At 33.9% G+C, this 17,639-nt stretch overlaps 1 protein-coding gene across 1 annotated transcript in view; it reads right to left on the bottom strand.

Annotated features, from left to right (window-relative positions):
* DMD (dystrophin) overlaps positions 1-17,639 on the bottom strand; it is a 1,988,221-nt gene that overhangs the window by 1,735,412 nt on the left and 235,170 nt on the right. Inside the window, 1 exon segment of the mRNA XM_054695791.1 lies at positions 2,716-2,777. Coding sequence (XP_054551766.1) covers positions 2,716-2,777 — 62 coding nt within the window.

The raw sequence follows: 17,639 nt of genomic DNA, 5'->3' as shown, positions 1-17,639 counted from the left end.
CCTCTATGCTTTACAAATGTTACATATAAACATGGGGGGGCATACACCTGTGTGCAAATGTGTATGACTCATTGAATAAACATTTTACCTCATCATATTCATTTTTATTATTGTCATGTATGTTTTTCTGTATCTATTTTACACACACATACAACTTTTAATTTTTTTCTCTCTTTTAAAAGTTTTCTTTAACACATTATTTTCTATTCAGAACTGTCCCTCTTTTCCTATACTTGGCATATATTTAATTTTCTGCACTATTTACCAAAATGTATTTATCATATATATTTAGTCTGCTAATGACTGCTGGGATTTCAAAGAAAACACATGTTCCTCCCTTCCATCAGCTGCATTTTTCTCAGCCTGAAGTCTTTTGCTCTTTGATGCTTCTTCCATTACAAATGCCCACTTAGTAGAGCTTTCTTCATAAATGGTTCCAAATTCATTCCAGCCCTTAGTGCTTTCTCTGACTACCCACAGACCACTTAGAACTACTCCATCAAGCAATTATTCAATACCTCCCAAATGTGTAGGTTTCATGGGATAAGATGATTCACTGTAAACTAATTTAGTATCTCCAAAGGCCTAGAATTCTGCTGAATGCTATGTAGTGACACGATAAATATATGTCCAATGATATCTCACAATTATGTTTATCTTTTGGTATAACCCAATGGTTTAAATACAATCAATCATTTATATTTTCTCATTATCGTAAAGGTGTCTAAATAAAACAGTAACTTACCTGAAGTCTTGACCAGAAAAAAATAGAACGTGGTAGTTTTTTTTCAACTACTCTAAGTGAAGAATCAACAAGCACACACACAAATTTTACCTCTAAATAATTTTTCTTCTGCCTTTATAAACATTTGCCTATGTTCCTGATATCTAAGATATACCCAAACATGAAATTTCTATATTTGAAAGAATGGTTATTCTACTGATCCAACTGTATAGATATAGGTAGAACATTTATAAAAGTACAATAAGTAGGAGTTGAGAAAAAAGTCACCACATTCATGTATATAATTATTCCACAGATTTTTAAAAGATGGGACTCATATAGGTAGGGAAAAACTGCTGTAAGGCAGTGCCAATAATGTATTCATAAATAGGATATCAAATCATATTTGTATAGCAAATAAGTAGTGGCAAACGATACTTGAAAATGCCAACATATAGAGAGTGATGATCTATTTAGGTCTCTGAAAATGAGAATTCAGAGGTTGTCATGTTTATAGATCTAATTAAATTATCTCATTGGTTTCACTGCAAGATTTGGGCTATTATGTTACATTTACTATTTCAAAAAAATAACTTTACAATTCTGATTTGTCTGTATATTTGTTGAAAGCTTATATCTATTACTTGTTTCAAAATTCCAAAGCTAAGGAAATTTTAATGAGGCTAATAGATATAACAATTAAACCTTTTATACCCATCTGGTAAATATTCTGAGAATTATGAATTCCTATCCTAAATATTTGTGAACTTAATTTTCCTTTATTGTTCTTCATTTTATTGCTATAATTTATTATTCTTTTAATTATTTTTACCTATTTAGTTAAAATAAGTTGAGATTTAAGAAATATATGTTCCTCTTTAAGTATATTAAAGTTTTATAATCACAACTTATTGTTAATTAGGTAAGTAAATATACATGAAAATTGAGTAGTTAAAATTCAATAACTTTACAACTTGCCAATATAAGAAATAGTACCTGACACAATTCTGCTATCAAACACCACAAAGAATGGATGAAATTCTAAAACCTTTTGCAATAGTAAGGGGAGCATTTTTAGATTGCATTTCCTGGTGGATTTTTTTGGGATTCATTACCAACACTTTTACAAAATGAGTCAGACCAATAGGGAGTGTAATTCGTATCTATTAGAGTGTCAGGAATTTTCATAAACAGTGACTCTTACTCTTCATAAACTCACTATGATCACCATTTTGCAACTCTTAAAGCCCTGACTATAGATACCACATTTTATTAGCTTTATATTCCCATTATGTGGATTTGATTTGTTAGATGGGTGCTCAGTATATATGGCTACACAAACCCAGAATTATTCATTGTAAATCCAAGTTTTTCAAACCTTGAAATCCACATAGATGCCCTTACATTGCACTCGTAATGCTAGTTTTTAAGATACAAATACTTCACTTTTGCTGTGTTTTGCAACAACACTTTGTGTTGTTATTTGCAAAATAAATAAATATTATTAAGTATATGGATTTATACCTCCAGATAAAGAGGATGAATCTACCAACTTAAATTATTTTATATTTGCTCTAAATGATAGGGATCAAATATACCCAAGACAGATCAGTTTTTCTTTAAGTTGGTAAAGACCAAGAAAGACAAAATATGTTCATTTTCAGAACAATAACAATCTCTCATAAGTTCTTCTAATGTGTGGCAAGGAATAGTCTCTTGATAGAAGATGGCTGTGATAATCCCTGAGGACTGATGCCATAAAAGAAACACACTGTGAAGAACTCAACACACTATTAAGAAGACCTCAAGAAACATTTCATCAAATTAAAAAAAAATTCTCTTGACCACATTTTCTGTTGCTTGAGTTAAAGGGAACATAATATTCCCAGCTTTGCAAAGCTAAAAAAATGACACTATGAGAAAAACAAAGTGGACACTTTGAAATTTCAGCAACTTATAGTAAGTCTTTAAAAAGAATAAAATATCCTTACCTTAGAAAACTGTGCATTTATCCATTTTGTGAATGTTTTCTTTTGAACATCTTCTCTTTCATCTATAATATCAAATAAATATTGAGTCAAGAAGCAATTTAAAATATCACACATATTTTACAATACAAATAACTGAATTAGTATGCATAAGCATTATTTTCTATTCAGTACTTATTCATGGATAAATGAGATTAAACATGAATGATCTCGGTATTGGTCTTCTAAACTAAAATGAAATCTGAAAAGTAATTGATGTGTTCGAATCTAAACTCATTCAAATATTGTGTAAAAGTATTACAGAAAAATAATCTCCTCCGAATAAAATGCTATTTATTCCCCTAAATGAATAGATACTATAGTATAATCAAAAGAATCTATAATTTGTCATTTCTTCTGTAAAGCTATTCTCTTACCCTCCAGCTACTCTATGTAAAAATGATTTTCCATCTTTTGCAACAGCTACACATCCTTTAACATGGGCTTCTGGCATCTCCTGTTCCATTTCAGGAGAGGTTTCTTGGTGACCAGGAGTATGGCTTAATTATCTTTGCATCCCAGAAGCTAGCACATTATCTGGACTAATTAAGAGCTCAGAAAATATTTGCTAAATAAATATTTGAGTGCTTTAGAGGAAGGGAGATCCTACAATTTCAAAATTTCTAGTACCTCTTTTCACCTACTTTAAATCGAAATACAAATGATGTTCTTCATGGATTACATATATGCTCAAAGGAAATATCCCCAAAGAATTCTTACATCAAGAGATAAGTGTGGAAAGTTATTACAAAACAGAGGGGCAAAATTCATATTTCTAAAAATTATCCTTTCTTTTTCCTAAACTGGAAATTAGTATTGAGTCAAATGAACAGAAAGTTCATCAGTATTGATAATAAATCAACATTGATTTATTAAAATACTATTTTTGAAGTCAAAACTGATCTTAGAATTAATGTAATTATGGTAGTCAATGGTCAATAAAATGAGTGCTTCTGAGAGAGATTTAGAATTGAGAGATTTTATATTTTATTTATATGGATCGAAAGAACCCTCATTGAAATGCCGAAAATAACCTTATTTGCTCCCATATTATTTTTCTGTAGGAAATCTCTGTTGCTACTTCTGAAGATAGATGATACATAGTAAAGAATCATTTTCTCATGACAAATGTATCCATACACAAAGAAGATCTGTTTATCTTTAAAGCACATTTTTAATTCATAAGTAAATACTCTAAAGCAACACCAGAGATAACAGTAGATAAACAATAAAAAAAAAACTCTTGTGCTAGATGAGGAAAATCTATTTAGCATCACAAAATACTTTCTCCCACAAGCTCCTATGTATGTCACTAAATATCAGCATGACCCATACTTTATAGAACAAATAATATCTACAATATGGAAGGCTTTCTTTGTTGACAAATGTGAATAAATAAAAACAGATACTAATTGTTATCAAACCGAATGTCATATCTTTTAAATATCTCTTCCATAAATTCAGTATTATCTTTTTAATATAAAAAATGAACATTTCAAATGATCAAAATTTAACCATTTTCACTAACTTCCCTTATGAAAACTGGTTGTATATTCATTTCTCAATAGTTGATGCATATATTCCTAAAAGTTAATGACCTTATTTGCAATTCTATTTATTTTGTCCTACATGTGCACGCATATCCTATCTGTCAGCTACGAGAGAGTAAATGAGTCATTTGAAAGCATATATTCAGAGGTTTTTAAAAGATACTCTGCCATCTCCATCAAAAGCTGAGTAGGAGGACATCTGAAAAGATTTGTTCCAGATGCTTTTAAGTGAAAAGTGGGTAGTAAAGCAATTTTTCACTGTTTTCAATTATATGCACAGAGAGAGATTTTTAGATAGGCCTTGAAGCAGGAGGGAAACCTTGACATTATGTGCAAATATTATGTATCTACTATGTAAATAGCACTAAATGTGAGCTTCATCATATAAACAACTTCACTGGATGTTAACTCTCTTGCTTTTAATACAAGAAAAGTACACCTTTAATGAATTACCTGCTAACAGTTTATTTTGGTATAGTAACACTTATTTTCTTTAACATGATGAATATGAATATAATTTTATTATTATAATAAACTATATGGCATTTATTAGTGTTTTGCTTTTCACAAAGCTGTTTCATATATGTCATCTCAATCCATATGTAAGTCATCATTTTATACATTAAGTTCACAAGGAACAATTTCTAGTAAATGAAAGAGATAAACTTGATTTTAGAGTATTTGAATCAAAAACATAGAGCTTCCATATGATCCAGCAATTCCACTCCTAGGTATTTACCCAAAGGACACAGAAACATCAATTCCAAAGAGCACCTGCACTCCTATGTTTATAGCAGCACTGTTTACAATAGCTAAGCTTTGGAAACAACCCAAATGCCCAAAAATAGATGACTGGATCAAGAAGATGTGGTACATATATACCATGGAATATTACTCAGCATTCAAAAAAGATAAACACATGCAATTTGCAGCAACATGGATGGCACTGGAAGGGATCATGCTCAGCGAAATAAGCCAAAAAGAAAAAGAAAAATACCGGATGGTCTCACTCATAGCAGGAATCTAGAAAACTTAAATAAGGGACCAGGAAAATGAATATAAGAAAGTGAAAATCAAAATCAACAAAAAACTATGAACCAGAGACACTTTTTGGGGGTGGGGGGCGGGAGGGGAAGGATTGGGGTCAGAATGGGGCGTTTGCAATTGTATGGGGGAATATAAAAATAAAATTTAATATTTAAAAAAAAAAAAAAAAAAAAAAAAAAATAAAAATAAATAAAAAAAAAAAAAAAACATGGCAACACTGGCCAATTTACATTAGAATTTATATATATATATATATATATATATATATATGGAGTGCCACATGATATCAGAATTAGAAAAACTGAATATATTAACAAAAATATAAAATAACCATAAAGTCAGAGTCTATTTTGAACAACCCAGGGGGGTTTATGTACATAATAATATAGGTGAATGATTTTACAATGTGCAACCTGCATGTCTGCATGAATTTTCCAGAACTGAAAACTGAACCCTTCTTTAAGATGCTGGATATGTTTGCTAATATTTTAAATAATAATGCTCCTATACTGGTATTTAGTGTTTCCATTTATGTACTATATTAACATTATGGAAACTTTTTAACATTTATAAATCACCCAAAAGTTGCGTGTTTACATGTGACAATGCTCCAAAAACATGTCTTTAATATAGCCACAATAATATTTTGTTTTTTTTTTCACTTATTTTGCCACAAATACCATATGAGTTGCTCTTTCCCTTTGTTTGCTATTAGAGATAACACTACAATGAACAACTTAATGCATTCACTTTCAGCATTTTGTGTATAACTGTTTAGGCTCAATTATTGGGTCAATATTATAGAAATTTTATGATGTTACTAAATGCTGCCATATTGCTTTCCCAATGTTCATAACAATTTTTAGTAGTTCCAGAGAGAATGAGATTATGTCAACTGATAGCTTTGTTTTTAAAGTGATTACTACTTTATTAGATATAAGGATATAGTTGACGCATTAATTTGAATTTGTTGGATGACTAATAAATAATATATTTCATATGTTTATTTGTTCTGCATGTTTCTATTTTTGTTGAAATACATGTTTCTAGCCTTGGCTCATGTGACTGCTATGAATTTGATATTTTAAATTAATTATAATGAGTTCATATATCAATAGTTGTTAACATTTCAAGTAGTGGACTTGAGCCTCCCCTGGTGGCGCAGCGGTTGAGCGCTGGGCAGTGAAGCTGCCTGCAGCCTCTGTAGCACCAGTTCAATCCCCGGCCACTGGGCGAGGGTCCCACATGGCGCGCAGACCTCTCCTGCCGCCCGCTGCTCCCCCCAGCAGTGTATTTTGTCAGTCTGTCTGTTCTGCTCCCCGCTATGGCTCTGGTGAATTCTCTCACCCTCCCGTGCTTCTGACTGTACCCAGTGCTTGTATAAATAAATAAATAAATAAATAAATAAATAAATAAATAAATAAATCGTTAAAAAAAAAAAGTAGTCGACTTGATGTGGTTATCTAATGAAAATAATTAATTTTCTCTACAGAAAAAATTCCCATACAGACACATTTATGCAGTTTCATGGGGCTCACAGGCATTCCTATAAAATATTCCCATCACCAGGAAATCCATGAGTCACTATTGTAAACTGAGCTACTCACTTAGCTATAATCAACAACTGAATATATTTTCCCAAGTGATAATAGTCCTTTTATTTTTTATTGCATTTTTATTATGCTAAAAATTTACATTTATATACTTGAATATATCTATGTCCATTATGTCTCTTAATACTCAGAAGTTAACCATTTTTAAGTATAATCAGGTATATATCCATAGTTAAATTTGATATACATAAACATATGTGTAAATTTTATAGGATATAGAGACTATTTTAATACTTTAATAAAATACATATTATTATAGCACACAGTTTGTAGTAAAAGATATTCATGTGAAATCAGGAGCAAAGATAATAAAGAATAAAGTGAAATATGTTTTACAAGGAAATGATTATCTGAATATTCCTATTAATCATATCAGGTAGCACAAATTCTATGTCATCTCCTCCAGTGTTTGCTTATAACTGATTTTCTTTTTAAAATTTTAATTTATTTATTTCGCTTGAAGTAACATATTACACATAACTGATTTCCTTTTACTAATAAAAATATGCATGGGTATATTAATGTGAGAAGCAAGGAAGAAAATGTCTCTTAGAAAAATTTACTTGAGAACTGTTCTCTGGAGATGTCAAGGAGTGAAGAATTACTTCTTCATAAATTGCAAAAATGACCAACACTTTATTTTGTTCTCTCTATGGGGAAAACCATATTCAATTATCTCTTGACCATGGCATGAAAGTTGTATTTTTCTCTAAGAGTTAATTAACCCTTTCTAATAAATCACTTTTTTAGACAATAAATCTGGTCCTTCATAATTCCTAAGATTAGTATGATGACCTTTTGCCCTGTTACTAACTTTTATATTCCTGAGACCCTCAGTCCCTTATAAATGTAGGATAATTAAATTGTGATATTCATGATTCTTAAAAGCTGGTTACTGCACAAAAATGATGTCGGTCAAATGGAGAGAACTTTAAATCAGGAAAGCTGGTTTCTAGTTCTAGTGAAGAAATTAGTAGAATATAGCCTTAAAATTGCTAGGCCTCAATCTCTTTGTGAAAGGAGTATATTAATTGCTTTCTAAATCATGGAGCTGTTGTCAAGATGTAATGAAATCATTTATTTATGTAAAAATTTATAGCAAAATTACTTAGAGAATGCTTAATATGTGTTAGTCACTGTAATAGTTATTGAGAAGAAAAACTAGATTCAGTCTTTACCAAAGTTTACAACCTTGTAGAAAATAGACATTAAAGATAAACATTAAACATTGTATATAAGCAAAGATACAGATATTCAAAGGATATTATAGGAGCACAGAGAAAAGGATATGTAGCCAAAACGTTGTTAGGGAAGACATTTTCTTGAAGGTGATGATGGCTTGGTTGAGTGTGGAAGGATGAGCAAAGATAAGGAAAGCAAAAACATGCAAGGGAGAAGATAAATCTTTCAAAGGAGATAGTAAGTGAAAGGCACAGATTAGATAAGAAAGCAAAAGGAGTCTTCATTTTGCGCAATTGAGTTTTGTTGAAGTCTTTATGGCAGAAATTACAAAGGGAGCTGAGATTGAGACCATGGAGAATCTCTAGAAAATGACCCCTTAGAGAAAAATCAAATAAAGCAACATGAGTGAAAGCACCTAAGACAAAATAAGTTCCCAAAACAGTTATAGTAATACCAAGATGTTTTCTCATTACGTAGGACAGTTGATCATAATCTGGGTCTGAAAAACGTTTTTAATATATTTCTTTGGGTGCTAATCAATATGTTAATCAAGAGCCTCATCACTAAAGGATGCAGAAGATATAAGATCAGGAGTAGGAGAGAATGTTATAGTTGATGCAGTTCTAAAAATACAGTGAATAAATATAAAGGAATGTGAGTTTATTTCATTTCAAGAGAGGACTCTAAAAATAAGGAACAGCTATTAGGGTCAGTCTATTCTTTGCTTCCACCAAAATATGAGAAAAAGGAAATGAGAAACATGCAAGATAAATGGTAAACATTAGATAAGGTTATATGATACTGTGGAACATTATGAAGGAAGGCCCCAAACTCAGGATTTATTTAAAAATAAATTTACCATGTTATTAAATATGCTACAAAATGGCAATGCAAAGTGGAGGAATATAAAATGGAAAACGGCATGAAAATTGCTTTCCATTAAATCTCAGTGATAGCTTTTGATCACAGGATTATACAATGCTAGGATCGAAGGTGACATCCGTGGTCATTTTATAATGAGGAGGTCTAAAATAATTAAATTACTGCACAGAGAAGAGAAAAACAGTGTCGAAGATGGTTCCTTATTTCCGACTCAATCTCCTATCAGTGTAATACAATTTTCCTTGTTCATCTTACAAAAGTTGTTCTTAATAACATCTTCTATATCCTAACTAATTTCCAAGATATCAACTGTCTAGATTACAACTGCCTTCCCAGAACTTAGCATAGAATGTGTTACATAGTACCACTCAATGAAGGTATTTCAAGTTAATAAACACCAAAATGTAATTTTCAGACTTCTACTCATTTTTCTGCTCTGCAAATATTAATTCGATTTAACCTGTGCTATGCAGTTCCTTCAAACATGTCCATGTTCTAATAATCAGAAGAGGTTTTGTTAAAACATACTTGTTTTAAAATAAGTTAAGTTTGAATAGTTTTAATACTCTTCGTTATGGCAAAGAGAATGAACATTGCAGGTAAAATTAGATTTGCTACTCAGCTAATTTTAATAAGGAGATTATCATGTGTTTGGTTTGTTTTGGGAGGAATGGGCCCAATATAATCACAGAGGTTATTAAGTGGGGAAGAGGCAGCATAAGAGAGAAAATCAGAGCAATGGCATCATGGAAAGGTCATGTCCCAGGGTGCCTCGTTTTTAAGATGAAGGAAGAGGGTATTGAGCCAAAGATTGTGTCTCTAGAAAATGCAAAAGACAAGGAAACAGATTCTCCCCCTGAAACTTCCAGAAGACACACAACTCTGCTGTCTCTTGATTTTAGCTCACTGAGGTCAATTTTGGACTGCTGACCTGAGTAACTGAGAGATAATACATTTCTGTTGTTTTTAACTGTTAAATATTTGGTATTTTTTATAGCACCAATAGGAAATGGATATCTAACTTTTCCTCCTTTAAGATATTAAATCAAGTAGTAGCATACTGACACCTATTATGTAGTAGAAATAAAGCTGTGTAAAAGATAAAAGTCCCTACCCTTTTGTCTTTACAACACAGTGAGAGAAACAGACAAACACACCACACAGGAATACATGATATCCAGGATAGAGAGTTAATCCCCTGATAAGGAAAACAGAGGGTGTTTCAAGCATATAGGAAAGGAATTATCTTGGAAAATCCAGTGCTTTTTTTTTATTATTATTAAGTGACATCTCAGCTGATTTCTGAAAGCCAATTAAGAGTATAAAAGCAGACAAGGTGGAACAGAGGATTCCAGAAAATGAAATGAGCAGGTATCACCATCAGGATATGAAAAAGCATTATCCTTTCAAGGAACTAGATAGAGAAGAGGGAAGAGGACAAAATGGTAGAGATAACTCTAGAAGAAGGAGAGATAATCATCAGCCAAAGTATGGAGATTTTTAGACTTTAGCCAGAGGCTAAATTGGAAAGCAAAGCAGACTTTAAGTAGGACAATGGTTCTTGTAGAAATTTATGGTATTGGAGAAATGAATTTCACACCATAGGGAATATATTGGGAGAGGTAAGACCAGAAGCAAGAAGACCAGTTAGATTGCTAAAATTTTCATCCAGATGAAATGTGACAAAGGCTTGTATTGATAAATTGGAGAGGGAATGGAGAGAGGAAGATGCATGCAGGGCATATTAAATAGGTATTACGAATAAGAACTAGTTATCAATTAATGGTAGATGTGGGAGATTTGGAAGAGATATGGGAAATGATACTACTCCATTTGGAGTCCAGAGATCCAAGGAAGAAGAGAATCTGGGTCAATGTGTAGAATCAGGACATGTGAAGAATTCAGGGAATAGTGTTTTGGGTGTTTTGAGACAACAAGAAGGATATGGATAGTAGTCAGTTAGATATAGGATCCTGAAGCACAAGGGATAAATCTGAGTTGAAAATACAGATTTCAGAGATGCAAGTGAACAGGCATGTGCTAACTGCAAACTATATAGTGAATGATATTACTAGAAAGAATGCACAAGCTTTCTGACTTCTGAAATAACAGTGTCTCCTGGTTTTATATATTTATTTTTTTAAAGATTTATTTATTTATTTATACAAGCACTGGGGTACAGTCAGAAGTGCGGGAGGGTGAGAGAATTCATCAGAGACAGAGCGGAGAATAGAACAGGCAGAGTGACAAAGTACACTGCTGAGGGGAGCAGAGGGCAGCAGGAGAGGTCTGCGCGCCATGTGGGACCCTCGCCTGGAGGCCGGGGATTGAACCGGCGCTGCCAGAGGCTGCGGGCAGCTTTGCAACCCAGCGCTCAACCGCTGTGCCACTAGGGAGGCCCTGTCTCCTGGTTTTACTTTCAGCACAAGGGCTGCCTCCTATTTTACTGATTTATTTGCCATTCATCCTGAAATATTGGTATTCTCACAGGATCCTTTCCAACCTTTATCTCTTCTTGTATTGGTCTTCCCTGTTCATTCTTCCTAACAGTTATTCCCTCAGCTCATTGCAGCTACCACTACATATTGATCCTGATGATAACTAAATCTATATTTTTCATCTTGATTAATGTCCTGAGCTTCACAATGACATAGCTGACTCTAGTTAATATCTCCACCTAGATATCCTGCAGGTGCCTTCACAATATCATTCATCTACCCAAATAAATTCACTGTTCTACTCCTCCTGTCAATTAATGGCATTATCATCAATCTAGTAATCAAATAAGTTACTCTTGAGTCATTACGCAAGTTTGAGAAATGTTTTCCCCGAGGTTGGAGGTCTGATTTTTAAAATGACATATAAGAACCTTCACAATATGACTCTAAATTTTCTAAATTTAATATCTATCATGATCTCTGGCACTCACACATACCCCTTACTCTTCTACAAATGTACCTAGGAGGTCTACCCTAGTCACACCAGCCCAATGTCTTCATGAATAAGCCACACACTTTCTTATCTTCAACCTTTGTTCATGCAGTCCACACTTAAAGTTCAATGTGAGGATTTTCAAATCATCCTTATCTTCTAGGCAGAACTCATCAATCTATTCTTCTGATATACACGTGCACACACACACACACACATTCCAACCTTTATGTATCCCTGTATGTGGTCAGACCTAGATAGGAGGGATATTATGTCTATGTAACTCCAATATGATACGTTCAAGTGAAAAAAATGTATTTAAGAGGGGTTTGTTGAGGGCCTCCCTGGTAGCTCAGGGGTTAAGCACCACACTATAAAGCAATCCGTAGCCTCTGCAGCATGAGTTCGATCCCCGGCTGGCCAGGGAGCAACCCATATGGCACGCAGACCTCTCCTGATTCTCCTGTTGCTCTCCTCAGTGGTGTACTATGGTCAATGTGCCTATTCTGTTCCCCACTCTGTCTCTGGTGAATCCTCTCACCCCCCGCATCTCTGGCCTGTACCCCAGCTCTTGTATGCATATTTTTTTTTAAAAGAAGGTTTTGTTGAGCAAATCAAGTGATTAACTAATATCATCATTAAATACCAGATCTACTGAGTCCTAGGCCAATGTTATTTCCTTCCACTTTATTGTATTGCTCAAATACTTTGCTAATTATAAACCTTCTGTCTTAATCATCACTTCATTTCCAAAATATCCATTGAGCACCCACTAGGTATAAAATAAATTTTCAAAGTTTTCTCCCAAATTTGGCCTTGGGAGGGAAGTATTTATTTTTATCACTCTATGAAATGAAAAATGGAGATAGAGATTACTTACTGCAAAAAATATGCCTTGATTTTTCTGGGTGAATTACATTTTGGAATTTGATGAAATTGGCCTCTATCTTTCATGACTGTTATGGCTTCTAACATGATGTAAAATGCTATGGATTACCTATCTGACCCTTTGTCTCCCCTGCAAATGTTGCTTCTTCCCCAAGTAGCATTTGCTTTTTAGTGTAGGAGGTTGATGGACTCAGAAAATAATTTGAACAGCTGTGTCAGCGCATATTGGATAAAAGTTATCTCCCATCCCCACCACTTAATCCTACAATTTATGCTATATATAGCAAATTGGAGTTATGGCTAGAACCTTGCATAATTATACAACTTCATATACATAAAAATAATCAATAATATCATATATATTGAAAACACAATGTAAGAATTATAGATATATTTTTATGTACAGTTATATTACTTACCATGAAATAAAACATAATAACAATAAAGTAGAAGCATCATATCAAAATGGAAGAGAAATCAGAACTCCAAGAGCATAAAAAAAGTCCTAGGTGGTATGAGTTGGAAGACAGTGCCACATGGTGTATAATGGTTTATTCTTGGTCCCTTCAAATTCTATTCTGACACCAATAATATGTACCAGCTACACTACAGGACAGTGGTTAAACACATTTAATTCAGCATCAAACAGCTCGAGTTCAAACTCCTGTTTCACTTCTCACTAACTCTATAACCTTAGACAAGTCAATTAACCTTTTGGAGTTTCCTTGTCTCCAGGAGAATAAAAACAATGATACAAAATCATGATGACTAAATGTGAAACACCTATTATACACATTAATACTGAAAAACTTAAAATAATACAAAGAGAAAACTCATAAACCTTTACTCCTGGATATATCACTACTTCCTGTTGGCTGTCTTTATAAATTGCATTATCTTGTAAAATAGACACAATTTCTAGATGGCAGTGATGTTAACAATTAGTAAGATTTTTAATAGTATTTATAAATGTGCAGCAATTAGAGTCTTCCTGACTTGAAAGATAAAGAAAATATATGAAACAGTATTAGTATAAATTATACTTCCTCCTGCCCAGAAGAATTAAATCTGTGTTTTGCAATAATGGGTATAATGAATATTTCTGTGTTACATTATAATTTACAAAGTGATTTCAAATATCTCATCTTGTTTGAACATGAATAGGTGGGTGTAGACTTGTTATGGGTAAAAATAAGTTACTACTAATTAGTATGCAGACTTGAAATGTACTATGGTAGTGTGTCATGAAAAAGATCACTTATTTTTGTTAAAAATAATAATCATGGTCTAATTATGGCAGAACCAATCAAAATAAGATGTAATTTGAAGGTGAAATTAAACACTTAGATACTGTGGCAGAACTGCTAACTAGGTAACTCAGCCTAGTCATTTTCTCCACTAAAAATAAAAAAAAAAAAACCACAATTCTGTGCTATATATTTACCTGTTGGAATAGTTTGTAAAATAATTCTTTTTAAATAGAAAGGACAGCAGTCAGCCAATGTGTACAACAGCCATTTCCCAGTGTCCATTAATGAAATGCATTATAAACAAACAGTGGTGGGCCTCCCTGGTGGCTACTGGTTAAAGTTTCAGTGCTATCAAGCTATCGCCAGCCACTGCGACATGAGTTCTATCCCACACCAGGGAGATAAGCCACATGGCACAGCAGACCTCTCCTGTCTCGCCCACTGCTCCCCTCAGCAGTGTATTTCAGTCAGTCTGCCTGCTCTGCTCCCCACTCTGTCTCTGGTGAATCCTTTCACCTCTCCCCCCACCGCCCCGCACCTCTGCTCTACCCCCACCCCAGTTCTTATATGCCCTGTACCCCAGTTCTTATATGCATAAATAATTAAATCTTAAAAAAAGACAGTGGCTCAAATACAGAGTCTTTTGGGGGTGTATTTAATTTTATTTTAAAGATTTATTTATTTATGCACACAAGAACTGTGGTGTAAGCTAGAGTTGGGTGGCCGGTGGTGGGGGGTGGTGAGAGGATTCACCAGAGAGAGTGGGCAGCAGAACTAGCAGATCTACTGAAATATGCTGCTGAGGGGAGGAGCGGGCGAGGCAGCAGAGGTCTTCTGCGCCATGTGGGTTGCTCCCTGCCCAGCTGGGGATCTAACTGGCACTGCAGTGGCTGGCTTTAGCATGATAGCACTGTCTTTAACCCCTGAGCCACCAGGGAGGCCCTTTGGGATGTATTTTAAAGGGATATTGAAATCACAAGCTATATTTGCTGAACTTATCCCTAAAGAGTAAAGGTTAAGAAACTGTTATAGTAGATATAGCTAATGTCTCATGCTTTAGTTCCTTGATCCAACCCTGTGTTGGCCTGTAATTGTTAACAGATTCTGTGTACTTATATCACACACCCACATCTCTCCACTTCTTTGCAGTAGGCTTTTCTTCACTTCTAGGAGAGTCTGATGAGCCCATTTGCAGCACAGGCCAGAAGTGGCAGAGATTTCATTCCCCAGGTGCAAGCCTCAGTAAATGAGGGACAGAAATCTATGGACAAAAAACCCAGTGGAACAACTGTTGGGCACATTCTCTGAGGTGCCTCAGGGTATGCACAGAATAGAGAACTCAGAAGGGCCCACAATAACACGTCTATTGCCTGTTTTCTCTTCTTCACTTATTTCCCCTATTCTCTCCCTTATGCTACCTGGATCACCTCCCAAAAGAACTGCCTGCACCCATAGTTGTTTGATTTAGCTTTTGGAATAATCCAAAGGTACTAGGCACAAGTTACTTGACTTGATCATGTACTAGCTAGCATTTGACATCTCTTAAGCAATATCAAGTCTCAGTTTTCTTATCTGTAAAATGGGAATAATCACAGTAACCTTAGTTTAGTTTAGATTGAGGTATTTTGTATAGCATTAAGCGCAGTCTTAAGCTAGTACTTAGGACAAAATAAGTCTATATAGATTACTATTATTATTTCTAACTACATATAATTAAGCATAAAATGTTTGCAGGCAAGTTGATAGATGGCATTATTTCCTCATAATTCATTTTTCTCTCTCTCTTCTTGCCATGTGTCACCTAAGTGAATTATAATTCCTACTTCACTGATCTGGACTTGTCATGTGACTTGCCTAGATCAATGGAACACAGATAGACATGACAGTGTGTTAGTTGTGAGTCAGAGACTTAAGAATCACATGTTTTCACTCTTCTTGACTCTCACTCCCCTTGCTAGTGGAAGATCATGCCTCAAAGTAGACTATGTTCCCAAAGAAAAATACATACATGGAGCTGACTTGAACCTTACAAAATGTTTGAAGCAAATATGGAAATAAGAAATATACAGTTGCTTGTGTAAGTGACAGAGATTTGGATTTTTGAAAAAAAAAATAGAGTATTACCCTGGAATAAAGCTGAGTACATTTAGTAGGTAAATAGTAAATGTGTCCTATATAAATAAATACAATTATAGCAGACTATATATAGTGTCCTCATTTAAAACAGAGATTTGCATTTAACTGTTTAAATTTAAATTTAGTATAAGGTGATGATGATTTAAGGAAAGAGTATGCTCTAAGGAAATTCAGAAGGTTATTGTAAGAGCAATAGTCAGTACTGACATTGCTCAATACTTTGTGCCAAATTCAGAAAGCACTTAAAACAGAAATAAAATATAAAAGTAATCATTCATACTCTCTTCACCAAATATGGAAGTCTTAAGGCAGTGTTTGTGAAAGATCAAGCCAAAAAGTATAAATAGAATAAAGGCCAAACATGTTCCAGCATAAACAAGGGATATTTTGCAGTCAGTGAAAGAGCATTAGAGACTGTCTTTTAGGAAAGATTTCAGAAAATTACTACTGAAAATACAAAAGAAGTCCTGGGATATAATGAAAGGAGGAGACAGTTTTGAGAGTTAATCAGGTGCTGACGTTAATAGATGACCCAAGTGGCAGAGCACAGAAAGCACAGAGTCCCACAATCAATTTTTATTCAGCTTGAGGTTGCTAATACTGATGACAAGTGGTTACTGACAGCTTCTTCCGAGACTTCTAATGAAAGAGTTCTCTTTTTCCACCCAGGTTTATTATACCGCTGGATGTGTGTGCGTGTGTGTGTGTGTGTGTGTGTGTGTGTGTGTGCACGCTCACACACACACTATAGTTCCTTTCTAAAATCTGGGATGGGATTTAAACTATAGTTTTCATCATATGCTTACAAATCAAGTTTAAATGCTTGATTTAGGCATTTCCCTCAATGTACACTGGCAAAGGATAAGTTCATCCTACATCTTGTCTAATAATTTAAATAAATGTGAATTTAAGTCTGTATGTAAATTAAATAATTGTAAAATGTTTCCAAATTAACATCAGTTTTGCTCTTAAGTATAAGTGAGCTGAACATCTAGAGGACAAGGCAACTTTGAGTTTTAAAAGACTTAGAAATTGCAATGAAAAGTTGAAATTTTATGCTTACAAATTTTAAATTTTAGTTATTACAAAGGCTTTCTTAAGTCAAATTGGCAGATAACTGTCCTCTATGATCCATGCAGGAACTCTGAAACACTTTTCTGTATTTGTGTGTGACTTTACATTCTCATATTTAGATGTGCATGAATTTGGAGTAAAACCTCCAAATTTCCCAAAGTTTGTAAATTGAAGACATTAGACTTTCTCAATATTATGACTACCCTTCTCATTGTGAGTATCTCTCTAACAGACTATAAAGGATGACTTTTGTGGGTTATAATAAACAGAGATTTTAGCTCTGACCCACACCAATTTGGTCTGAATGGTAGCTCTGCTACCTGTTAGGAGAGTGC

The sequence above is a fragment of the Talpa occidentalis genome, unplaced genomic scaffold (genome assembly GCF_014898055.3).
Source record: "Talpa occidentalis isolate TD23 unplaced genomic scaffold, MPIMG_talOcc4v2.1 talOcc4.15, whole genome shotgun sequence".
Taxonomy (NCBI): Eukaryota; Metazoa; Chordata; class Mammalia; order Eulipotyphla; family Talpidae; genus Talpa; species Talpa occidentalis.
Note: the sequence above shows the minus strand (reverse complement) of the source record. Positions and strands in the feature narration are given on the sequence as shown.